Source organism: Macaca mulatta, chromosome 13, assembly GCF_049350105.2.
Source record: "Macaca mulatta isolate MMU2019108-1 chromosome 13, T2T-MMU8v2.0, whole genome shotgun sequence".
NCBI lineage: Eukaryota > Metazoa > Chordata > Mammalia > Primates > Cercopithecidae > Macaca > Macaca mulatta.
The window spans coordinates 121,368,864-121,394,312 of record NC_133418.1 but is presented as its reverse complement, the minus strand read 5'-3'; the positions used below and the strand labels follow the sequence as shown (position 1 = coordinate 121,394,312).

Below are 25,449 nucleotides of genomic sequence, written 5' to 3'. Positions count from 1 at the left end.
GAGAAGAGTCGTTCTTGCCTTCCTCTCCACTCAACAGCTCACAGCCACGGACTGCGGGACACTCTGCCTTGAGAAAGCTTTAAAATGGCCATTGCCCGTCTGTAACGGCTTCCGTGCCACCAGGGTGGTGAGGAACCCCAAACCTGCGACAGAGAAGCAGGTGAGAGAGCTGAGAATGGGAGCTCTCTTCACCATCCAGAGGGCTGCCAGGTGGAGAACAGAGTGGTCGAGATGGGATGCACTGGGTTGGGAGACAGTGGCCTCTCCTGCCCTGGCAGAGTCCCAGGGGTCCAGCAGCTCTGCAGGGCACTCCCTCCATGCAGTGGTTCTGGGACCCAGGTTGCCCTCTCCTGTGGCCCCATCATCTGGAACCTGTGCCCTCCAGGTTGCTGCCAGAGGGGAGGGCCCCACCCAAGGCCAGACACAGACCCACGGCACCCCCAGCCCTCAGTGCCTGTGTGAGTCGGGGCTCTCTAGAAGGACAGGACTCATAGGATAGATGAATCTATGAAGGGGAGTTTATTAGGAGAATTGCCTCCCGATCACAAGGTGAGGTCCCACAATAGCTTGTCTGCAAGCTGACGGGCAAGGAAGCCAGCCTGAGTCCAAAAACCTCAAAAGTAGGGAAGCCAACAGTGTAGCCTTCAGTCTGTGGCCAAAGGCCTGAGACCACCTGGCAAATCACTGGTGTAAGTCCAAGAGTCCAAAAGCTGAAGAACTTCAAGTCTGATGTTCGAGAGCAGGAAGCCTCCAGCACAGGAGGAAGATGAGGCTGGAAGACTCGGCGAGTCTGCTCTTTCCGACTTCTGCCTGCTTTATTCTGGCTGTGCTGCGCTGGCAGCTGATTAGATGGTGCCCACCCAAACTGAGGGGGTCTGCCTCTCCCAGTCCACTGACTCAGATGTTCAACTCCTTTGGCAACACCCTCACAGACACACCCAGAACAACACTTTGCATCCTTCAATCCATTCAGGTTGTTGACACTCAGTATTAACCATCAGCGCCCAGCGAGGGGGGAGCCGGACCCAGTGCACGGTTCTAGTTTCTGCCACAGGAACACTAACGATGTGTTGCTCCTAAACTCAGAAGCAATAGGTTGGAGCTCCAGGGGTGGCATTTCCCCGGGTTTTTGCGTTTGTGAGTGATGTTGGTGTCTGGTTTGTGTGTGCACAGGTGACACCTCAAAAGGATATGGCGGCATATAGGTTAGAAGCTGTCTTGCTCCCTCTCTGGAAAACTTTTGAGTAATATGGAATGATCTATTCCTTGAAGGTTTGAGTATTCACCTAAGAATTGCCTTTGCTGAGCACATGAGGTGTGCTGTGTGCTTTTCATAATTTATTATTAGTCTGCCTTAGTGTTGTGTGCCTGAGGATTTTTCTGTGTTTCTGGGAACAGTTTTTAATTTAGAGTTTTCTAGAAAGCCACCTGCTTTGTCCCTGTTTTCTCATGGATTTGCACGGAGTAAAAGACAGTGCTCTTATCACTTCAGTTTCCTTTTTCTGCCTGTAGCTGTTTCTACTTTTACATTTCTGTTTATGCTTTTCTTTTTCTGGATTAGTTTATACACTTACTATTTTTTGTTTTTTGTTTGTGAGACAGGGTCTTGCTCTGTCTGCCAGGCTGGAGTGCAGTGGCACAATTAGGATTCACTGCGGAACTCCTGGGCTCGAGAGATCCACCTGTCTTAGCCTCTCATGTAGTTGGGGACCACAGGTGCCTACGGCCACACCTGGCTCATTTTTTTTTTTTTTTAATAGAGATAAGGTCTCACTTTGTTGCCCAGTCTGGTCTTGAACTCCTGAAATTAAGCGATCCTCCCAGCTTGGCCTCCCAAAGGACTGGGATTACAGGTGTAAGCCATCATGCCCAGCCACGGTATTTTCTTTTTAATAGTGTCCTTTACTGATTTGTTGTCTACATATTCTGGAATGCTTTTAATTGCCTTTTTATGTTTAATTTTTTCAGTTGCTCCTAACTTTTAGAAATCGGTAGAATTTTATATCCTAATAACATGTTAATAATTCTGAAAATGTCAACTTACTTTCTAATCATCAGGAAGATCAGTGGGTAGCAAAGAATTTCCCAAGATTTCTCTGTTCTCTTCCTCTAAGACATTGTTTCAGTAAAGTCCCATGCCAGCCTCAGGAGGCCTTGCGGTGCGGAGGATCAGCACATGGTCTGGGCTTTGGGCAGGCCTGGGTGTTGACCCCACACTGTTCTGTGGTAGCTGTGTGACCTCAGAAAATTGTCTCATCTTTCCAAGCCTTACTTTCTCATCCAGAAGCAAAGCTAGTGACAGCGTCTGCATCACAGGCTGTTGGGAGGTTCAGGCGAGCTGTGTTTGAAACACTTGCTGCAGCTGCCAGCACATGTTAATCTTGGTCAGTCTTTTTTTTTTTTTTTTTTTTTTTTTTTTTTTTTTTTGAGATGGAGTCTCACCCTGTTGCCCAGGCTGGAGTGCAGTGGCCGAATCTCAGCTCACTGCAAGCTCCGCCTCCCGGGTTTACACCATTCTCCTGCCTCAGCCTCCCGAGCAGCTGGGACTACAGGCACCCGCCACCTCGCCCAGCTACTTTTTTGTATTTTTTAGTAGAGACGGGGTTTCACCATGTTAGCCAGGATGGTCTCGATCTCCTGACCTCGTGATCCGCCCGTCTCGGCCTCCCAAAGTGCTGGGATTACAGGCTTGAGCCACCGCGCATCTTCAGATCAGTATCACAGTGGTCCTGTTAAACAGGACGTTAGTTAATGCAGGAGATGCAGGCATTCGAGCTGAGGGCCGTATCATGGAGCCCATGCTGCCTTTCGTTTCTTTTTAGTCAGCAAGTGGGAAGTCCATAGTAGTGGACTTCAAACCCCTTCGGACTGTGCACACGAAGGGCAGTGATGGACAAACGCTGTTCCATGTGTGGTGTGTGTGCACGCCTGTTTTCTTTGTGTTTCATTGTTTTTCTTCCTCCTCGTGTGGTATTTCTTTTGTGGGGTAACAGCAACAGTTGTGAAGGGCCTGAGATGTTATCCTATGTGCAAGCTGTAGAGTTAGCTGCCATTTTCATGGATGCTGGCGAAAAAGTGTAAGATTCTTAGGTTAGAGATGAAGGACATTTATTACACAGCAACAGCAGCACAGCCAGAGTGGCATTCTTTCCGCCAGACACGGGGCCCTGATTCCTCGGGGTCTTCACCCAGGGCCTCGTGATGCCTGCAGTGGGCTGTGTGGCTGCAGAGGAATCCTGAACGTAGAACACCCAAATCCTTGCTCCTGGGAGGTGAGCCTGCCTGCCTGCCCTTCGCCGCAGAGGGACGCGGTTTAGCTTACAAGGCTGTCCTGTAAACAGCGTCCTTGTGTAAATGCTTTGAACAGAGCCTGTCGGTGTCTGTGCTTGGAAGACATGCAGATACATGACAGCCATGGAGAACCACCTCCCCACCAGTCATCTGAGAAGTTAGCAGGCTTGTTTCGTGCTGGACAGATGCTGGCGTGGGAAGTCTGAGAGTTAACTAGGCTGCTCAGCGATGATAGCGCTGGGTCCTCCAGCCCTCCTCACGGAGGTGAGCCGCGCACTTTCAGCTTGTTTCTCCTCGGGACAGGACAGCATTCTGTGAAGCTTCTGCTGCCGCCACGAGCAGAGCTCGCTGTGGCAGAGCCCGACTCCTGCAGGCTGCGCCCCGGACACAAGGCAACTCTGTGTTTTCCTTCGTGAGCATGGCTTGGGCCGTAATAGGACTTTTCTTTAATTTTTATCTATTTCTTATTGTAAGCCTCAGATCATTTATTCCCTTCCTTGTGCCTCTGGAGGTGAAAGAAAACCCGCGTCTGCCTTTCTAAAGCCAGGCTGTGGCCTCAGGAGTCAGGGCTGGGGCTCAGCCTTCCACCCCCGGGCCGCCTCCACCGCCAGGCTGCTGCGTCCGGCTGCGTTTGATTCGGGCAGGCGGCGGGTTTCCTGACGTGTGTGACAAGAGTAGGTTTGAGTTTGGGTTTGGTTTGGCTTGTTTTTTACAGCAGAATTCTATATTATTGGTCAAAATATTACTTTGAAATTTGCAAATGTGCTGGCACCTACCATTTTACTAGCCACAAGTAGCTCATAAATTGGCTTGGGACCTGCTCATATTATACCAGTATTTTAAGTATTTTATGTTTCATCTTACTAGTTATTCATGTTATTTTACGTAATGCTCTGCCAGCATTCCTAAAGGTACAAATTACTAAACTAACTTTTAAATAAGGCATGTACATTAGCAACGCAGTTTCCGACATGTAGAACATTAACATTCCACTGTATCTTAAATGTCTTTTGCCTTTTTATAAAAAAGTGATTACTAAACGTTTACTGAAGTTTTCCTCTGCCTGACATGTAAATGTCTTCATATTGTAACATGATATTAGGGAACTAAATGTACGAGTTTCGACTTAATATTTCTTTTGTCAACTAAACTGACTACATTTTGTCAAAGCAGATTGGAGACATAAAAACAGCTGAAAAGTATTTTCAAGATGTTGAGAAAGTAACACAGAAATTAGATGGACTACAGGGTAAAATCATGGTCTTAATGAACAGGTAAATATTTTATTTATTTTAAATATATAAATAAATTTATATATTTAAATATATATTTTATATATATTTATTAAGTATAAATTAATAATTTATATTAATTTATATTTAATTAAATTATTAAATATATATTTTATATATTATATAATTATATTTTTATATATATTTTAAATATCTATATTTATATGTATAATATATATTTTTAAATATCTATATATTATATATATTTATATATAAATATATTAATAAAATTATTTTTTAATTATTTTATTATTAAGACAAAGCCTCGCTCTGTCGCCCAGGCTGGGGTGCAGTGGCCGGATCTCAGCTCACTGCAAGCTCCGCCTCCTAGATTTACGCCATTCTCCTGCCTCAGCCTCCCGAGCAGCTGGGACTACAGGCGCCGCCACCTCGCCCGGCTAGTTTTTTGTATTTTTTAGTAGAGACTGAGTTTCACCGTGTTAGCCAGGATGGTCTCGATCTCCTGACCTCGTGATCCACCAGTCTTGGCCTCCCAAAGTGCTGGGATTACAGGCTTGAGCCACCGCGCCCGGCCTAGGTAAATATTTTAAAACTAAATATATGTTTTCTCAAAATTCCCAGAGGCGTTTAAGCCCCACTTACTGAGTGGGAAAGCCCCCAGAGAAAGCGCTTCTTTCTGTGCCGCCTCCTGCCCTGTGTCTCTCAGAACTGAGACCCAAGAAGTACACGGGTGATTTCTGGAATTGCAGTGATGTTCTTTTAGTCACAGAAGCTGATTTTTAAGGAGACATTTCCCCCTTGTTCTTCAGAGTAGCGCTTGTATTGCCCCCGTTTTCAGCATATGTGTGCGTAAAGGTCACCGTTGCCGGGATAGCAGCCGTTCTGGATCCTGTGCTCTGGTGTTCTGTGGTAGAACGCACGGCATTGTGCGAGTGCACGTTTGTGAGGAGGAAACGCGCCTCAGAGGAAGCCTGCACCCAGGATCAGAAAGCGTAAATGAAGCAGGTGTCCGTTTTTAGCAGGAAGTCATTTAGGTGAAGTTACTCTATTCTCAACTAATAAAACCCAGAGTGGCTTGGCCGGGCACAGTGGCTCACGCCTGTAATCCCAGCACTTTGGGAGGCCGAGGCGGGTGGATCACTTGAGGTCAGGTATTCGAGACCAGCCTGGCCAACATGGTGAAACCCTCTCTCTACTAAAAATACAAAAAAATTAGCTAGGCGTGGTGGCGGGCGCCTGTAATCCCAGCTACTTGGGAGACTGAGGCAGGAGACTCGCTTGAACCTGGGAAGCGGAGGTTGTAGTGAGCCGAGATCGCGCCACTGCACTCCAGCCTAGGCAACAAGAGCGAAACTCCATCTAAAAAATTTAAAAAGTAAAACTAGAGTGGCTTTAATTTGCGAGCCTGAATGCAAAATGCAGTTCACTGCCTCTGCCTGGAGATCGGGAACCCCAGGCCACGCAGGGTCACACATTGGGTCTGTGTGGTGTCCAGAGCCCCTGTGGGTTTTGCTGGGGGACAGCAGCGCCTGGGCTTTCCCCACTGACTGGCACCGTCGCTTGTGTTCCAGAGCATTCCTTCACCTCGGGCAGAATAACTTTGCAGAAGCCCACAGGTTCTTCACAGATATCTTAAGGATGGATCCAACAAACGCAGTGGTAAGATCCCCAAGCCGCAGGATCCTCCGCCCTCTGCCTTTCACAGACGCTAGAAACATGCACCCACACACATCTCAGCGGGGGCCTGCACTCTCTCTCCAGTCCACTGGCGCCAGGCAGCGGCCGTGGCCCTTGGGGGAAGTGACCCAACAGGGCCATCTAGGCTTTGCCTGGCAGCTCTGCGTCACCCCCTAGACCCCCAACACAGGGCCCAGCACGCAGCCTGGAGCGGGTGGGCGTCTGTCCTGGTTGCATGGGCCGACCCTGTGCGTGTGCTCCTCCCTAGGCCAACAACAACGCTGCCGTGTGTCTGCTCTACCTGGGCAAGCTCAAGGACTCCCTGCGGCAGCTGGAGGCCATGGTCCAGCAGGACCCCAGGCACTACCTGCACGAGAGCGTGCTCTTCAACCTGACCACCATGTACGAGCTGGAGTCCTCGCGGAGCATGCAGAAGAAACAGGCCCTGCTGGAGGCTGTCGCCGGCAAGGAGGGGGACAGCTTTAACACGCAGTGCCTCAAGCTGGCCTAGCTGCCTCCAGCTGGCCTAGCTGCCTCCAGCATACTGTGTCAGAATGACCCGGGTCTTTGAAACTGTGTCCATGAAGCTAATGTATTAATGTGACACGGACTCAATAAAATTGCTGCTTCACTGGTGTCTGGCTGCGTGTCTTCCTGGTTCCAAGCCATGGCCCAGCCCAGGACTGCCACACAGTCCCTGAACGCAAGGGGCAGGCGTGCGGGAGAACACAGCTCGTAGACACAAGAAATCTGGAGTCAGCCTCAGGGCCTTTGTTCTGGAGGCCATCCTGCTTTGCTCATTCATTCTGGACATCCTCAGAGAAAAGCTGGGAGGTATAGAGACCCTCTCGCCATGCACCTGCACGTGCAGGGGGATTTGCAACAGGGAAGACACCCCCACAGATCGCCGCTCATGCTCCTCTCACCCTCCCCACACACCCAGAACTAAGTGCGTTGGTCTTACCCATCCGAGTCTCCTCCGGCCTGATGCCAGCCAGACACCCCCTGCCAGCCTGGTAGTGGAGGAGAGGCCGTCGCCGTTCCTCCCAGAGTTTATACGTCCAGGTGGAGCATGAGCTGAGTGGAACAGGAACCACAACGCATAATCAAGCAAAGGAGGAGCACGTAAAATGCAGGCGGGCAGGGGCTGGGGCAGTTTTGAAGCCAGACACGTGGTTTTCACATGTTCTTACAGGTCTGAAAGGCCTTTTGCCTTCACGTTCACAGTTATTCCTGCTTTTGAAGAACTGAAAGTACCTGAAAGTTTCTTCACATTACGAAAGAACTCTGACAAGGGTTCTCTAAACATCTAGCTTTGTGGATAGTTTTAATTATAATTCATTTTAAAGACTGTGATATAAACATCTATACAAAGCGAAGCCATATTTCTGTTAATTTTTGTAATGGAGTAGAAACATAGAAACACAGCATCTACCAGACAGTCTCAGCCCATTTGCTGATATCTAGGTTAATTTGGCATTAAAAGAAAAAAGAGGTGAGACAGCCAAAAGGACAGCTGGACACCAAGGCGGTTTCAAAATCTCTCTTTTCAACAAGAAAAATGAAACTATTGTTAAGCCCAGAAAGCTGAAGATGTAATTAGAAGCCCTTCACCTTGAGGGTCTTCCTTCAAATCTGACTTCAGGGATGAGATGCAAGGCTCTTCCTCCGCTCAAACCTGGCACCTCACTGCAGGCATCTTGCGGGGTTTGCCCGTGGATTATGGAGCCTGTCCTTTCTAGGCCCGTGGCTCAGAGCTGTCCCCAGCCAGTTGTGCATAAAAGCAGACAACAGTGCCCAGGTTCCAACTAGACATGAGCCCAGCAAATTAGAAACAGAGATCAAGGTTCCCTGGTAAGCCGGTAAGCCTAAAGCCACCCTCCCTCTGAACCGCACTCACAGCCATTGCTGCTGGCATGAGGCCAGGCCCGGTGACAGCATCATTGCCTCAGTTCTTGCCTTTTTTTTTTTTTTTTTTTTTGAGACAGGGTCTTACTCTGTCATCCAGGCTGAAGTGCAGTGGTGCGAACATGGTTCACTGCAGCTTCAACCTCCTGCAATCAAACGATTCCCCCCCCCCGCCCCCAGCCTCCTGAACAGCTAGGACCACAAGTGTGCTCCGCCATGCCCAGATTGTTTTAATTTTATAAAGATGGGGATCTCATTATGTTGCCAGGCCAGTCTCTAACTCCTGGCCTGAAGTGATCCTCCCACCTCGGCCTCCCAAAGTGCTGGGGTTACAGGTGTGAGCCATGGTGTCCTGCTAATTTTTTTTTTCCTACTGCCTATATGATTGCAACATTTTTTGTTTTGTTTTGCTAGAGGAGGACAACGATGCTGTGAGTGTCTATAATGTCTGGGACAATTGTAACTTATCTAGTTTACACTCAGCTTTTCTTTATGTTAAACATAAATTACACATCCCTGAAATCTTTTCTAGAGCCGAGTACAGTGGATGGGTAACCATCAGAAAGCTTATTTTCTAACTGGAAAATGGGAACATCGCTGAGTTGATGATGGGCTCACTACTGTGGAAATGCCCACTCTGGAATGCAGTGGAGAATGAAAAAGTCAGTAACCCTGATGGCCATGGTTACTGAACGGCCAGGGTGTGCCCGGTGGCAAAGGTGAATTTCCTCCCTGAATGATCCATCCAGCTGAATCTTAGAGTCATTCCGTGTTTGCCACGAGGGCAGTGTTAGATCAGTGGTCCTCAAAGTGGGGTCTCCAGAGCAGCAGTGCCAGGGTCTCCTGGGAGCTTGTCAGAAATGCACATCCTTAACCCCACCCTCTGATCACAGAGGAGTCAGAACTGCTGGGGCCTGGGCCGGCCCAACAGTGTCGTCTGCACAGCCCTCCAGGGGCTCCTGGTGCTCATGCAGGTGTGAGAATGCATGTCAGATGCCTGAGGCCACAGACAAAATTCCAATTGCGCAGCAGGCATTGGAGCCCGTGGGCATCGCTGTCCTGCCTTACACTGCCAGCCTCTTCTGCCTCCCCTCGAGGATCGTGCCCCCACCTGTTGTCTCTGCCTGGACCCCTCCTGGCATGCACCTTCCCAGTCCCTATTCAGTGTCACCCCCTGAAGCCTGCCTTCAACCCCAGGAATGCACAGCCCCGTCCATACTCCCCTTACCTCTCGCCCTGGACCCACACAGGCTCCGTGGCACCTGCTCCTGGCACAGCCCCGTAGTTGCAGCGCTTGGGCTGGAGCTGCCGCCATGAGGTCTTCAAACGCCCAGTTCCAGCGTTCTTGGGAAGCTTCCCGTGCCATCCTGTCACACGTTGCACCCAGCACCGAGGGCAAGGCCCAACAGAGCAGAGCTGCAGGGGCTCCGCTGTGTCACAACAGTTCTTGAGACGCCCACCCGTGTGTCCTCCCCAATCCTGCTCCACAGGCGCAGGCCCGGAGGTAGCCCCTGCGTTCCCGTGGCTTCAGACACATACGTGCAGACATGATGCCAAGAACACCGGCTTTGCCACCAAGGACAGAAGACAGTCTGCCCCACCCGGGGTCGTCTGCAGGTCCTGCTCTGACCAGGGTCCAGGCCCTGATTCCGGGGATGCGACAGGACCCAGAATGTCCTGCCTTGTGAGGCATGTGGGACCGGGGAGTCGGGCCCCAGGGCTCCCAGCCCTGGCTGTGGAGAGAGGGTGGCTGTGCTGCTGGTCGGGGGCACTGTGTGGGCAGACAGCGTGCCAGTGGCCACAGGATGTCCTGATAGCAGAGGCACTAAACACTCCAGCAGCACCTCAGCCCCGAGCTCTGGTTCCATCCCTTGTAGGTGGGGAGGCCCAGTAACAGCCAGGCTCCATCAGTTCCGAGGCAGGGACTAGAGATGGATTTAGTTCAACTTAAAAAGAAATACAAGAATGGACCTTTTCTGCCATCCTGAGGGTGCGGACAGGTTGTGTGGGTGCTCCGACGGTGGGATCCAGACCCCCTCATCTCCTGCGTTGGACTTGCCAGCGGGCCTCACCCCCAGCCACATCCTGAGCCTCTTACAGGCAGCCCCGAGGTCCTCTCACCTTTTCTCTCCAGTGCTTGGTGCATTTTCAAACTCAGTAGCTTTCTTTTGAATAAATGAGCAAGAATAAACCCAGTGCTGCTTGCTGAGCTCCTCTCCCCAGGCAGGGAACTAGAGCAAAACCACGCTGGATGGGGTCCCAAACACCCTAAGAAGGCTGAGCGCCTGCCACTCTCCAGCACGTACACCGAGGAGTGGACAGTGGGCCCTTCACGCTCCAGCATGAGCACCTAGGGATGGAGGGAGGACCTGTCACTCTCCAGCACGCACATTGAGTGGAGGGAGAGCCCATCGCTCTCAAGCAGAAGCACCGAGGATTGGAGGGAGGGCCTGTCACTCTCCAGCAGGAGCAAGAGGAGTGGGGGGGGGCGGGGGCGTCACTCTCCAGCACCTGCACCAAGGAATGGAAGCAGGGCCCTTGCCCTCCAGCAGAAGCAACAATGATTGGAGGGAGGGCCTGTCACTCTCCAGCAGGAGCAAGAGGAGTGGGGGGGGTGGCGGCGTCACCCTCCAGCACCTGCACCAAGGAATGGAGGCAGGGCCCTTGCTCTCCAGCAGAAGCAACAATGATTGGAAGGAGGGCCTGTCGCCCTCCAGCACGCGCACCCAGGAGTGGAGGGAGGGCCCCTCGCGCTCCAGCGTGAGCACCCAGACATGGAGGAAGAAGGGTCAGCCATTTGTCAGACTCTGTGTGTGAAAAGCTGTGATTTCATTTCTTATCAGTTATTACTGTCACCGTCACTCAGGATGAAATTGGCTTCACCCGCTTAGGAGCGATGCTGCCTTCTCCCTGTCCTCTTCCTGGACTGTTGAGGAGAACGCCGGACTAATCCGTTCCACACCCTGGCATCCCTTGCATAAATGCTATCTCAGCATGTTCTAGAACAGAGTACTGTTTAACAACGTTCTGGGGGTAACCAAGTTTATAACTTGCAGACTCAATGGCTGTTAAACATGGGGCATGCCAGCCTGAGTTGGAGCCGCCCTCAGAGCCACGCAGAGCCTGTGACACCCAGCCATGACTTCGCCCACCGGGGCAGGTCCCTCTGCTCCTCTAAATCCTTCCAGTTCTTCTTGGACCACTTAAACGCCACCGTCTCCACAAAGTCCTATGGGGTCACCCTCACAGGAAGTGACAAACCGCGTTCTAAACCCCTCTCCCCACCCAGCAAGCCCCCAGCCCCAGAGCTAGGATTTCCTTTCTAGAACACGTGTTCTGTGAAGGGCCAGAGTCAATATCTGAGGCCTCCTGGGCCACATGCTGTCCCTGTTGCACATCCTTTTTGTGTTTGGTTTGATAAACCGCTTAAGCTGGCAGGACAACAGAACCCGCACATTCTCCACGCAGCCCAGCACCCTTGGCCATGCAGGGCTGTGCCTTCTGCCGGCTCTGGAGGCCCCAGGGCTGGCATGGGCCTCCAGTCCTGAGCCCCCCATGTGCATTGCACTCACACAGGGAACGCCCCCGGGATCTGCTGCGAGACCCCCAAGGACCAGCTTCTGCAGTCCCGGAAGGGCTCTCCTGACCCCCAAGTCTGCCATCTTCTGATGGTGTCAGGTGGCCACAGTCACTGGCTGAGCGACCGAGGGTCACTGAGATTACTAGGCGAGCGCTGCACCCAACTGAAATGAACTCACGTGGTCCTCCTAGCAGCAGATGCTCTCGGCCGCGCACCTTACAGGAAAGGAACCATCGCCAAAACAGGCTGAGCAACATCCCGAGGGTCACAGGGACAGTGCAGAGCCAGGACCAGCCCGGCCCACAGCACCCCAGCGTGCACGGCCCGGCACTGTGTGCTCAGCCACGAGGACCAGGAAGAGTCCTGCCCACAGCTCAGTGTCTACACCGCAGTGCCATCCAGGCTGTGGGCCGCTGCAGAGCACGGGGAGCGTGGCAGGTCCTACCTGAGACGTGCGCTGCACAGACTTCATGAAACACTTCTAAAAGAATAAAAGATCTCATTAATCATTTTATAGTGAGTACCTGTTAAAATGATAGTAATTTTGGATACAGTCGATTAAATAAAACATATTATTAAAATTAAGATGACCTTTGAATGTTTTTAATGTGGCTACTAGAAAACTAAGTTATACGTATGTGGCGCCATTTGTGGCTCCCATTCTGTTTCTATTGGAAGGTGCCAAAGAAACCAACACATAAAAGCCCCTGCAGAGGAACTGCTGCTTTGCCAATGGTCACTGGATGGGTTTCTGCCCAGTGGGTTCCTGGTGACCAGGGCTGCTGTCTAAGGGCTGAGGCTGCCACGGGCTAGGCAGATGCCGGCCCTGCAGCCCTCACCCTCCAGAGGGTGTGGGGCATGGGACAGAATGTTCCAGAAGGCATGGGGCATGATGGGACGGGATGTTCCAGAGGGCATAGGGCATGATGGGACGGGATGTTCCGGAGGGCGCAGGGCATGATGGGATGGGATGTTCTGGAGGACGTGGGGCATGATGGGATGGGATGTTTACTCTGCTCCATGGATGGCCTTGCAGTGTTGAGTATAAGTCAGCACTGAAAGCAGTTTTCCCTGGAACATAGAATTCTAGTTGATGTGGATCCGGAACCACAGAGGCTCCCACAACAGCTGTACTGAGGGCTGACTTCCCGAAGACCACAGAGCGTCTCCCCTGCAGGCTGAACCCCACCGACCTACCGAAGACCACAGAGCATCTCCCCTGCAGGCTGAACCCCACCGACTTCCCGAACACCACAGAGCGTCTCCCCTGCAGGCCGAACCCCACCGACCTACCGAAGACCACAGAGCGTCTCTCCCCTGCAGGCCGAACCCCACCGACCTACCGAACACCACAGAGCGTCTCCCCTGCAGGCCGAACCCCACCGACCTACCGAACACCACAGAGCGTCTCCCCTGCAGGCCGAACCCCACAGCTTCCTGTGGCACTTGCATGTGTGTCTTTTTCTTTTTCCCCCAAATAATTTTCGGGTTTTATTCTTTTCCTTTGACATAGAAGAACACAATTACCAAGAAAAGGAAAAGGAAGCGAGGGTGACTGCGCGCCTCCCCCATCCCCACCCCCATTGCCACACGGTGTTTCACTTACGGCTCATTTCAACTCCGGGAGGGTTTACAGGTAAGAATGTGAACATGAGAAAGGTCAGGTAACTTTTCCAAGGACTCACAGTTGAAAGTGGGAGGGAGGGAGGGATTCCATTCCAAATCTAACACTGAGGCTCATGGTGGTGCCACGGATCTGTGTTGCCTTTTCACACACTGCATATTGCTTTGCAGTGGAAAGCTGAATCTGCAGGCAGGGCCGGACCCACCAATGGGCTGCCATGGACGGGCTCTGGGCCACACGCTTACACATACAACATACACATGCACTCACACGTGGAGGACTGCGCTCACCTGCAGCTAGGTCCTTTCCGCCTCGAGGTTCACCTTTATTGGACCTGGAACCTGATTACAGTCTGTTCCCGCGTTACCTCCCCTTGTCCGTGGGAGAAGCGCCATCTCCGGGACCGTGTTAGGCGTTATCCTGCCAGCGCAGCCAGCCAGGCTCTCCAGCCTCACTCCCTCCACCCCAGGGCCCCGAGGCTCTGCCCACCGAGATGATCCCCCACGACCTCCACCCTGGCTGCTTCTGGCCGCCCTGACACCCACTCCTCAAATGCCCACAGTGAGCCTGGGGTCCTGCTGCCTGTGGAGTGGGCCTGGTGCGTGTCTCCCTAGAGCCCCCGGCTGGCTCAGCCTTTGTCTCAGCCTCCACCTGCTGCCCTGTGTCAGGGAACCCTGCCAGCTCCCTGGGTGTGCTGAGCTGGAGAGTCAGCGAACTGTACCCCTGACCCCTCAGCCACAGCTCCAGGAAACTCACCCAACCCAGGGCTGCTGAAATTCGCATCCGATGGGTGGAGTTTATTCTCTACACCCAGGGCCCCTCACGCCTGTCAGGAGGAAGAGCTGCCCTGGCACCATGGGTAGACTGCAGGGAGACCCCAGGATGTGGGGAGACCCAGGATATGGGAACCCCAGGATATGAGAAGGTCCCAGGCTGCAGGGAGACCCCAGGATATGGGGAGACCCCAGACTGTGAGAAGGCCCCAGGCTGCGGGGAGACCCCAGGATGTGGGGAGACCCCGGGCTGTGAGAAGGCCTCAGGCTATGGGAAGATACCAGGCTGTAGGAAGACCCCAGGATATGGGGAGAGACCTGGCTGTGGGGAGACCCTGGGCTATGGGGGGAGGCCAGGCTGTGGGGAAACCCCCAGATGGGGATAGAGGCCAGGCTGCGAATGGGAAACTGTGCCTATTTCCTGAGGCTGCCATCAGACACTCACAGAACTGATTCCCTCCCCGTTTTGGTGGCTGCTGATGGTGGCCACTCCTAGAGAGGCTCCTTCCTCTCCTCTTCCAGCCTCTGGGGGCTCCCGGTGCCCTTGGCTTGTGGCCACATCACTGCGGTCTCTCCTCTGGTCACACAGCCTCCTCTGTGTGCCAAATCTCTGGCGGAGCCACTGAAGATGGTATTTGGGGCCCACGGGAATCCAGAATAATCTTCTCATCTCAAGATCCTTAAGCTAATTACATCTGCAAAAGCCCTTTTTCCACAACAGGTCACGTGAACAGGTCCCAGGGCTTAGGATGGGGACATGATCTTGGGAATGATCGGTGGCCAACCACAAACGCCCACTGAGTAGCTTCCTGGGGCTCCTGTAACAAGGTGTCCAAACAGAGCAGCTTAAAACAGAACTGCATCTTCTCACAGCTCAGGGGCCAGAAGGCTGAGCGAGCTGCGGGTGGGCTGCGTTCTCTGGAGGCTCTGCAGTGGTGTCTGTCCCAGGCCTCTCTCCATGGTGACCATGGCAGTCCTCGGTGCTCCTGGCTTCGGCCGCGAGGCCCCAGTCTGCCTCTGTGTTCGTGTGGCCGCCTCCTGTGTCTCTGTCTTCTATTCCTGCAGAGACACCAGTCTTTGGATCCAGTGCCCACCCTAGTCCAGGATGATCCCATCTCCAACCCCTGTTTAATCACATCTGCAAAGACCATTTCCAAAAAGGTCACATTCCCAGGTTCCGAGCAGACATGAGCTTTTAGTGGACGTTATTCAAGCCCCTCCACCTCACAGACAGGCTCTGGTGGACTCCTCACCTCAACCCTGCTCTGAGGGTACATGACATCCCCCTTTACAGACAAGGAAACTGAGGCACAGCTTGAAGAACCTGCCCACAGCCACACAGCTACTGGAGCAGCAGAACTGGGGTGATTCCATCTGAGCCTTCATCCATGCCGACACCTCCAAGCCCAGGGCATCTACGGAGGGCTCCTCCCTGGTCTGCTCCACACCCCAAGCTCACAGGGACGTCTCTCTGCGGAGGTGGAGCAGGCGATGCCGCCCTGGGGCCTCGGTCCTGGTATCTCTGGGGCCGGCTTCGATGTCATGATGGGTGGCCGCTGGCCCGAAGTCCTGCTCAGCAGCAGCAGCAAGACAGGCCTCTGGAGAGCGTGTGCCTCTGTCTCCGGTCCTGCCAGTGACGTCCTTGTGTCCTTGGGGACCCCCCACACACACATCCTTCTGCAGAGGCAATCAGTAAAGCCGGGGCACCCAGGCAGCTTCAGGAGTGATTAGCAATGGAGCAGGCTGGAAAATACACGGACGCTAGGGCAGATTGTATTGATTTCATTGACTTGCCCTTTGCCAGGCTGTTGTATAACTCAGATGAAATCCTATTTGGATGTTAGAATGGGTGGGTTTTTTTGAACAGTTGGTGCAAAATAAACACAAGCATTTTTAACATGGACAATGAAAGACATTAAACTATAATAAAGGCAGGCAGGCTGAGACATTAAACTATAATAATAAAGGCAGGCAGGCAGGCACGTCCCGGGGAGAGTGGCTTCCGTCGAAAAGCAAGCTCCACCCCAGAACTGTCATGACCAGCGCTGCTCACGCCAGGGACAGACCGTGATGGGAGCACAGCCTCCTGCTCTGCAGCCCCCGCCCAGCCCAACTCCCCCAGCCCCGCTGACCTGGGGGCTGTCTTCAGGCCTGGATGCTTCTAGTGCCCTGCCCCCACCGCATTTAAGAGATCGTGTTGAAAAATAATCACTTCCCAAGGCAGAAAACAGAGAGCAGAACACGAACGATTCAGAAGAGCCGCCTGCTCAGGGGTGCCCCGGATGTTCTCTGCAAACTGGCACGGCCTGACTGCAGGCCTCAGCCCTGTGCCCTGGCCCCACCTGAGCAATTCCTCTGCCCTCTTCAGGGCCCAGACAGGTGGTCACAGCAAGTCTGGCCAGGACTAGGGACAATGAGCCTGCAGTGACATCCTGCCTCAGCCATCCACCCGATGGTCATGACTGTCCTGACCCCTCTCTCTGAGCAGCTGTCCCTGCCCGGAGTCCCCATACCCCTCACCCAGCCGTACCCCTCACCCAGCCGTACCCCTCACCCAGCCGTACCCCTCACCCAGCCGTACCCCTCACCCAGCCGTACCCCTCACCCAGCCGTACCCCTCACCCAGCCGTACCCCTCACCCAGCCGTACCCCTCACCCAGCCGTACCCCTCACCCAGCCGTACCCCTCACCCAGCCGTACCCCTCACCCAGCCGTAAGGGCTGCTGCACCCTCTGCTCTCCTTACCGGACTGTGGCATCCTGAGGAACCGACCAGCCACTATGCATCTCGGCACTCGGGACAAAACCAGCTCTCCCGGGGGGGCTTGTGGGACCGAGTTTCACTGAAGACATGGTGAATAGAAGAACTTCACGCATCAGAGCAGGCAGAGCACTCCAGGAGCCCGTGACCCAACCCACAGGTCATCTCACCAGTACTAGGGACTCACTGTGGCAGTGAGGCGGGTGAGGCCCAGAAGTCCTTCCTGGTCACCTGCGATGGGGTGAAGATACTTGTAAACCCCAGAGAGACAGGCTTATCTAACAGAGTAATAACGCCAGGGCTGGCTTCTTTCCCCTCGGAATGAAGTTCAAGCCTTCTCTGTCCCATAAGTGCACAAATGTCCACCGTGCTAACTTTACAAGCTCCATTTTTACTTTGGGCAAGCAGGATTTGTGGCGTGGGAGAAATGACCTGGACATGAGCCGGCAGCAGCCTGGGCACAAGAAGCCCTTTGGCCGACAGCCATGCCTGCATTGCACGATCCTGTGCCCATCAGAGCCGCTGACCCGGGTCTAGTCCCACAGAACCTCTCCTGGAGCCTTGGGAGCCAGAGTTGGCAGCTGAAGTCACTCCTCTGCAGAGCGGAATGAGAATTAAGGCTTTAAGACGTCAACACTGTGTCTACACGTGTCCCACGGTGAGCAGACGTCCTGCTGGCAGTAGAGACAAAGCCATCTGCAGAAAGCAGCACAGCAGGGACCAAGGGCGGTGGCTGCACCTCAGGAGCCCCCAGGGCAGAAGCCCCCGGGCACAGGCTCCTTCACATTGGGCTTCTGTCACTTGCAACAGAAAGAGCCCCAACTAAGACAACAGAAGAGATCATGTCACAACATTTCGAAGCACAGAGTCGGAATCCTGGGAAGACGGGAACGGCAATCCGGGGCAAAGCTCCAGATGGATGAGGAGCCAGAGCCCTCCCTCAGGGCTCCTCCCAGGGCCTCCCCCCGGGGCTCCCTGCCTCTGCAGGTTGCCTGGGACAAGAGGTCTTCCTTCCTAGTCCCTCTAACCTGCCCACTAACAGAGTGCACCCCATGAGCCTGGTGCCCCGGGCACCATGCAAGAGGGGAGAGCAGGCCAGCAGCCTCTGCCCAGTGGGTCTGCACAGCCTGGGGAGTGGGGACAGAATGCACCCCCCGCTACGATCCCACCTGCCTGCCTCCATCCTTCCCCATCCATTCCAAGGCCAGGCATTGCCTGACTAGGACAGCTCTACTCCTATTTCTCAGACGTCTGTTCCATTAGTTTCTCTTTCTCAAGATGTCTGATCCACCATCAGCACTTTCTTGAGTGGAGGTGAGCACTATGGTTAGGGAGTCACACTTAGACACCAGTTACTACGCTGTGTAACACTGCTCTGAAACTTGTGCCTTACAACAGGAACATACATTCTCACCTGTGGTCTCTGGGTTAGCTGGGCAGTGCTGGGGCTCTCCTGAGGTTGCCCTCAAGGTGACGGCTAGGGCTGCATCATCTGAAGGCTCAACTGGGGCTGGAGGACCTGCTTCCACATACCTTCAGCCAGCAGCATTGCTGGGAGAGGCCTCAGACCTCCCCAGAGAGCTGCGCAAGTGTCCTGCAGATGTGGCAGCCAGCTTCTCCAGAGTGCAGCATCCAAGAGCAAGCAGGAAACCACATGCCAACAGAAGCCACCCACGGCCACCCCAGTCGCTTCCTACTCATTAAAAACAAGTGACCATGAGTGACCATGCTGAAGGGGAGGATAAACTGAGGGAGATCGTCAGAAACTTGTGGATGTATTTTTAAAAACAATACACTTAATTTTTTTTTAAAAATTGTTGTCATTTCACTGGATTTGGGGCACTGGGGAGATTGACCCAAATCTTCTCCGCCATCCAGATTCCTATCATGTGCTGATCTGAACGTTCAGTTTTCAGAAAGGAGAGAGAAACTCTCTTCCAAGTTCTTCAGGAAATTAATCCCAATATTCATCAGATGCTTTTAAGGAACACCAGAAAAAACTCCAGGTCTGCCCTGAGGATAGCTCTGAACCCCTCGTGTGGTTTCACACACACAGAGCTTCCCGCTGCGCTGCTGACAGGTACCACATGGGGAAGAGCTTATTGGGGTCAGCAAAGCTGGGGAAGCAAAGCTAAGCACGGCCCTGAGGCCTCCAGCTGCTCCCGGCACCACGGCTCTCCCCAAGAGGGACTCGGACTCCCAACCCATAACAGAACCCTTTAATGCATCATTTCACAGACTAGCTTTCCTCAGAGCATGTATTGTAGATACCAGCCTGGAGCGTCAGTTGGGAGTCGATCATCCAAAGAGCCTTAGAGGGACAAAAATCCCCACCTGTCACTCAGCTCCAAGAGTCAGAGACCCCCCAGGTTGCAAGGAACAGCAAGGGAGCCCTGCGCCACAGGCCACTCGGCCACCTCCCTTCCATCTCCAGGGGGACTGAAGACCTCAGGATGGTGCGAGCCCCAGGGAAGCCCTGGAGTGCCTTTGTTTCCCCTTTTGGTAACTGAGCCAGCCCCTGCTGTCAGCATTCCTGACGGGTCAGGCCATCCCATGGCCCTCGCTGGTCAGGTGGCCTTGCACACGCACGCTCCCGGGTGGCACCTGGGGCCAGAGATCCCCTGATGAATTTCTTGCTGCGCACAGGCTGCGTCCGGGGACTGTACATGCTCTCCCGCATCACTGCTGGGAGCGCCATGCTGTATCTGCTGTGTGTCTGTGACCCCCATCTGTGACACCCTGGTTCCATACTTTATTTTCAGTCTTGACACACATGTAATAAGAGATGTGTGCAAAGGACTTTCAGGATAAACTGGCTCCGCCGCCCTGTCCGTCCACCAGCACATGGCCCAGTGTCCGGCACACAGGAGGCGAGCATTTCTCAGATATGGGATGCATGGCACATCCCCGCGTCATCTTTATCAGAACATGAGGGAGAAAAGAAACCACCAAAGAGTCTCCTGAAGGTGTTGCTGGAAAGAGTCCCGCTCACTGGCCGTGCACCCGCAGGCCGCTGGCCTCAGCACAGCCACATCCCTAGACTTCTCCCATGCGGATGACAACAGGCGCTCCGTCTGTGGCCCATGAAGTGCTCACAGGCTGCAGGTCTTCCCTTGAGATTCAGAAAGTACCTGCTGCTCAGCCCCTGTACACACCTGTCATGCCTCTTGGGCTCAAGTTATCCTCCCACCTCAGCACCACAGTAGCTGGGACCACAGGTGCCTACCACAACGCTCAGCTGATTTTTGTATTTTTAGTAGAGATGGGGTTTCACCATGTTGGCCAGGCTGGTCTCAAACTCGTGACCTCAAGTGATCCTCCCGCCTCGGCCTCCTGAAGTGCTGGGATTACAGGCGTGAGCCACCGCGCCCGTCCTTTTTGTAATAAACTTTTCACTGCATAAATCATAAAACAATTACAGGTCTCCAGAAACTGCTGCTTGATACACTTTCCAACAGTAAACAGCTTTCGGAAAAATGGCTGTTTTCAGATCACATCTAAATGTCGCATTCTGGGTCTGTGTGACTAGAACCAGATTCCAGTCATCCACCCGCCCACCTGGGGTACCGCACACCAGGCTCTGGGAAGGCGCAAGAAGCCGGCACGCTGGGAAGTTACTCACAGCTCCTGGGGTGGCCCTCCCACCCCACGCCCATCCGGATGAGATGTTTTCGTGAGTTGCGTAACTCACAGCCACCCAGTAACACGATCGACCAACAGAGGCCTCACTCTGGGGAAACTGAGGAGCCCGGCTGAGGCAGGGGAGCCCATCTTAGTTGTCAGAGCTGCATCCTGAGAACGAAACGTCTGAAGCCGCCAACTTCACCACATAACTAGGGAAAACACCTCCATCAATGGACCAGACGATCTCCTCGTGAACACACAGCAAAACGTCCGCAGTGGTTACCTCACACGCCCCTCCTTGGGGGACAGACAGGGAAAGAAAGGTCATGGAGCCTGGCCGGGTGCGGTGGCTCAAGCCTGTAATCCCAGCACTTTGGGAGGCCGAGACAGGTGGATCACGAGGTCAGGAGATCGAGACCATCCTGGCTAACATGGTGAAACCCCGTCTCTACTAAAAAATACAAAAAAAACTAGCCGGGCGAGGTGGCGGCGCCTGTAGTCCCAGCTACTCGGGAGGCTGAGGCAGGAGAATGGCGTGAACCCGGGAGGCGGAGCTTGCAGTGAGCTGAGATCCGGCCACTGCACTCCAGCCCGGGCGACAGAGCGAGACTCTGTCTCAAAAAAAAAAAAAAAAGAAAGAAAGGAAGGTCATGGAGCCCACAGTGGCTCGTTTACATCCCACAGTTCATAACCACCAACCTCTACAGGCTCTCTGGAGAGCTCACAGAAGCACAGGCACACACGCAGGCACACAAGCCCAACCTGTACATGCATGAGGATGTGAGCACAGAAGCGAGACCCCCTCCGCCTTGGATTGGGTTTAATCTGCACATCGGCACATCAGCAGCCGCTCTGTGCAGTCAGGTGCCCACTGCAGCCCGGTTTGCCTTTCTACTGTTCATCTTAATTTAAGGATGTAAAGAATGAAGTCCACTCTCCACAGGATAACTGCTTCTAAGGAAGCTGGAAAGCTGTCTGGCTTATTGACACAAATTTAAGAACGAATATTTCCTCCAAAGTCTTGGGTGAAACACAGCAGCTTGGGCAGTGTGGACATCCGGCGTCCTGAGCTTGTGCTGGGCTGGAAGGAGAGTGGGGGGTGCTGTAAGCCAGGTCGCAGTGGGGTGGGCGGGAGACAGCGGTGGCGTCCACGGTGAGAGACAGCCAGGGGAGGCCCCTAGGAAGAATCTGCCCATCGCAGTGGATGCAAGCCACGATTGGATGTGAGGCTTAATGTGAGCTCTGTGTACAAACAAAGCAACCAGCTCATTCTGTAGGACCAATATTAAACATGCTTATATTTTAAAATACAATTTTGATGCAAGAATTGAATTTAGTAGCTATATTTTTCTAATCAAAAATTAGAATACGTGGTCTACATATACGGCCAGAGGATAGAATGTCAGAAATGGGGACTGCAGGACATAAACCGAGCTACGCAGTCACTGTGAGCCTAGCTCCTCCCTGCCTCCACCTAGTTCCAGTCTGATGAGGAGTCTGTCTTCATCCTGCCCTTCTGTGACAGGTCAGTTTAGGCTTTTTTAGAATGAAGAGTTCAGGGTCATGAGCTGACAGTGGAGGCCTCTTGTTCGTCATTTTTAATCAGCTCACACACAGAGCCCATCACTGGCGCCCTGGCTAATAGTGGAAGCCTCTTCATCGTCATTTTTAATCAGCTCACACACAGAGCCCATCACTGGCGCCCTGGCTAATAGTGGAGGCCTCTTCATCGTCATTTTTAATCAGCTCACACACAGAGCCCATCACTGGCGCCCTGGCTAATAGTGGAGGCCTCTTCATCGTCATTTTTAATCAGCTCACACACAGAGCCCATCACTGGCGCCCTGGCTAATAGTGGAGGCCTCTTCATCGTCATTTTTAATCAGCTCACACACCACACAGCCCATCACTGGCGCCCTGGCTAAGGAGGGGCATCCGCTGACAGCCGCTGCTCAGAGGCCAGCAGAGCCTCTCACCGGGCTCCCCAGTCTTCCTTCTACACTTGAATGGTAAGGATCGCAAATTTAAGGTAAAATCTTAAGCCCCCCAATTAACTGAATGGACCCCGTTGGCCAAGGAGACCCCAGAGAAACCTTAAAAAATGAGTTCCCAGGCACGACGGGATGGGAGGTCAGACACGCTTCACACCCCTCCCTTTGGGGTTTAGCCACCACTGGCCAGCATTCGTGTTAAAAGAGAGACGGCGAGACCACAGAACAGACTGTGGCAATAAGACGCAAATCACACACAGGACCTAAGGCTCAGCCAGGCTAGAGTGAAGTCTCACCCTACACTTAAATAAGACACCGTCCTCGCCACCACGAGGGTTTTCTTCTCCAGCAGCTAAACCAGCGACGGCCTCGAGATGAGCAAGATGGAAACAATTTGTAGTTTGCCCCCCACCCGATGCTGCCTAACTGGCCCCGTTCCACCAGCCGTAACTACAGCTTTGATGGAAAAAGAGACTGATTTCAGTAACTTCCTCTGGACAAGAATAAGCCCATGGATGGGCTCTGGCCAGCTGACAGAGGCTGAGCACTGGGAGCCTTCATGTCCCTGTTTCAACTTCAGAAGCGCAGAGCCTGCCTGCGACGCATTTAGATGTTAAGTCTCCTCTCTAAGGTGAACGTGAGTTGTATGTTACGTGGATGTTTGTTCAATACGCATGCGTCAGGACCACCTTTATGAATATTCACAGCTCCTCCTGTAACCTGTTGAATATGTATGATCCTCCAACCCGTTCAGCATAAAGCTCCTGCCCCATCCCCTTCTCCTACAAGGTGCCTGTCTCTGGTCTCTGCGCGAGACTCTGCCTCCCAGCCTGCGGGATGCCACCTTGCAGACTAACTCTTTACAAGAAATAATGTCTTTAGGCCGGGCATGGTGGCTCATGCCTGAAATCCCAGCACTTTGGGAGGCCAAGGCTGACGGATCACCTGAGGTCAGGAGTCCAAGACCAGCCTGGCAACATGGTGAAACCCCATCTCTACTAAAAATACAAAAAAAATTAGCTGGGCATGGTGGTACGTGCCTATAATCCCAGCTGCTCGGGAGGCTGAGACAGGAGAATCGCTTGAACCCAGGAGGCAGAGGTTGCAGTGAGCCGAGATCACGCCCCTGCACTCCAGCCTGGGTGACAAGAGCAAAACTCCATCTCCAAAAAATAAAGAAAAGAAAAAGAAACTGTCTCGTTTTCTAAATTTATAGATCATGTCATCTTTTAGTTAACAAGATGAAGAAATGGATGGCAAGAAGAGAAATAAAACATCCGAAACAAGAGGATCCTCTTCACTTTTTGGAAGTGGGGACAGAAACCAAATAGGGAAATGAACCACCACAGGAATGACGAGGCCTTTAACAGCTGCTCCAAGCCGGGCAAGTATCCTGGGGCTGGGTCTTCACTGGGATAAGATGTTGAATCGGGAGCAAGACAGAACAAGGCTGGACATTTCCTGGGTGATCCACCTACTCCTTAGAAACAAGGGTGAAGCCCCCCAACCTGGGCGGGCCTCTCATCGGGTTGCCTGCGTTGTCTGCAGTGCAGCATCTACCTTAAGTAGGAGGATAGCAAGGAAAAATCGAAGTGTCTTGAAAATGCCAACACATTAACCAGCTTGAAGCCATACCCAAGTGCAGTAATTCATACTGATTTATTAATATCCCAGTCATAAACCCCATGGCAATACATACATCTGTGCCTGTAAAAAGAGGGCACATTTGAAAAATAACGTATGTCCAGGAATCTCTTACTCAGCAAGCAGGCAGAGCCCGCTCTAAAGTGACGAACTTGGACGCAGTGAAAACCAACAGCTGTCCCGCTTGGGAAACTAACAGTTGGGCTCCTTGGAAAGAACACCTGATTTAGAATCTAATGAATGTGTTTATAAAGGATCTATCTTCTTTTTTTTTTTTTTTTATGAGACAGAGTCTCACTCTGTCTCCCAGGCTGGAGTGCAGTGGCAGGATCTTGGCTCACTGCAACCTCCGCCTTCTGAGTTCAAGCAATTCTCCCGCCTCAGCCTCCCTAGTAGCTGGGATTACAGGCACTCGCCACCATGCCCAGCTAATTTTTGTATGTTTGTAGAGACGGGGTTTCACCACGTTGGCCAGGCTGATCTTGAACTCCTGACCTCAGGTGATCCACCCACCTCGGCCTCCCAAAGTGTTGGGATTACAGGCGTGAGCCACTGTGCCCAGCCGAGGATCTGTCTTCTCTAACATTCGGCTTACAGAGACCTCCACTACTTTCTTCAGGAAGAACAGCCTTTTACCTCCCTAGGTCTTCTCCCCACCTAGAGTGCTGTTTCTTACTACAGTCCATTTCCGTTCGCTTCGTGTTTTTCAACCCTCCAGCTCTCCTCAAACCATTCCAGTGTTTAAGATACTAACAAGCGGCTGCCCTGACCCAGGAGACAGTGTAAGTGTAGGGATCAGGGAACAGAAGCGGGAGCGCAAGACGCCAGACACAAACGTGAACATGCTGCAGGATTCTATATGCATCAAATTCTAGAAAAGCCAAAACCCACCCACACGGGTGGCTTAGGATGGGGTGGGCGGGACTAAGAAGGGGCAGGAGAACCTTTTTTGGGGGATGAAAATGTCCTGTGTTGTTCTGCCTGTGGTCATGTTGCATTTGTAAAAATTTAAAAACACTTAAAATGAGTGCATTTTATTGTATGTAAATTATACCTCAATAAAAACGAAAGACGTGAGCAATATCCTGGGAAAAGAAAATGTGATTTCGCCTTAAGTGCTTTAGCAGAATTCTATTATAATTCTATTATACCCCTCAGCTCTTGTTCTTTTTTTTTTTTTTGAGACAGAGCCTCGCTCTGTCACCCAGGCTGGAGCGCAGCGAGCACGATCACAGCTCGTCGCAGCCTCGACCTCCCAGGCCCTAAGAATCCTCCCACCTTAGCCTCATGAGTAGCTGAGATTACAGGCATGAGCCACTGCACC

General features: G+C 52.7%; 2 protein-coding genes across 5 annotated transcripts in view; one reads left to right on the top strand and one right to left on the bottom strand.

The window, feature by feature from the left end:
* TRAPPC12 (trafficking protein particle complex subunit 12) overlaps positions 1-6,856 on the top strand; it is a 105,375-nt gene extending 98,519 nt beyond the window's left edge. For all 4 annotated transcript variants that reach the window (XM_015111613.3, XM_077960186.1, XM_015111612.3 and 1 more), the window contains 3 exons: positions 4,465-4,565; positions 6,116-6,203; positions 6,490-6,856. In XM_015111613.3, the coding sequence (XP_014967099.3) occupies positions 4,465-4,565; positions 6,116-6,203; positions 6,490-6,732 (432 nt within the window). In that variant the 3' untranslated portion in view covers positions 6,733-6,856. The remainder of the gene's footprint in view (positions 1-4,464; positions 4,566-6,115; positions 6,204-6,489) is intronic.
* The window catches only part of EIPR1 (EARP complex and GARP complex interacting protein 1), a 608,423-nt gene that overhangs the window by 276,104 nt on the left and 306,870 nt on the right, over positions 1-25,449 (bottom strand). The gene's annotated exons all lie outside the window — the stretch shown is intronic.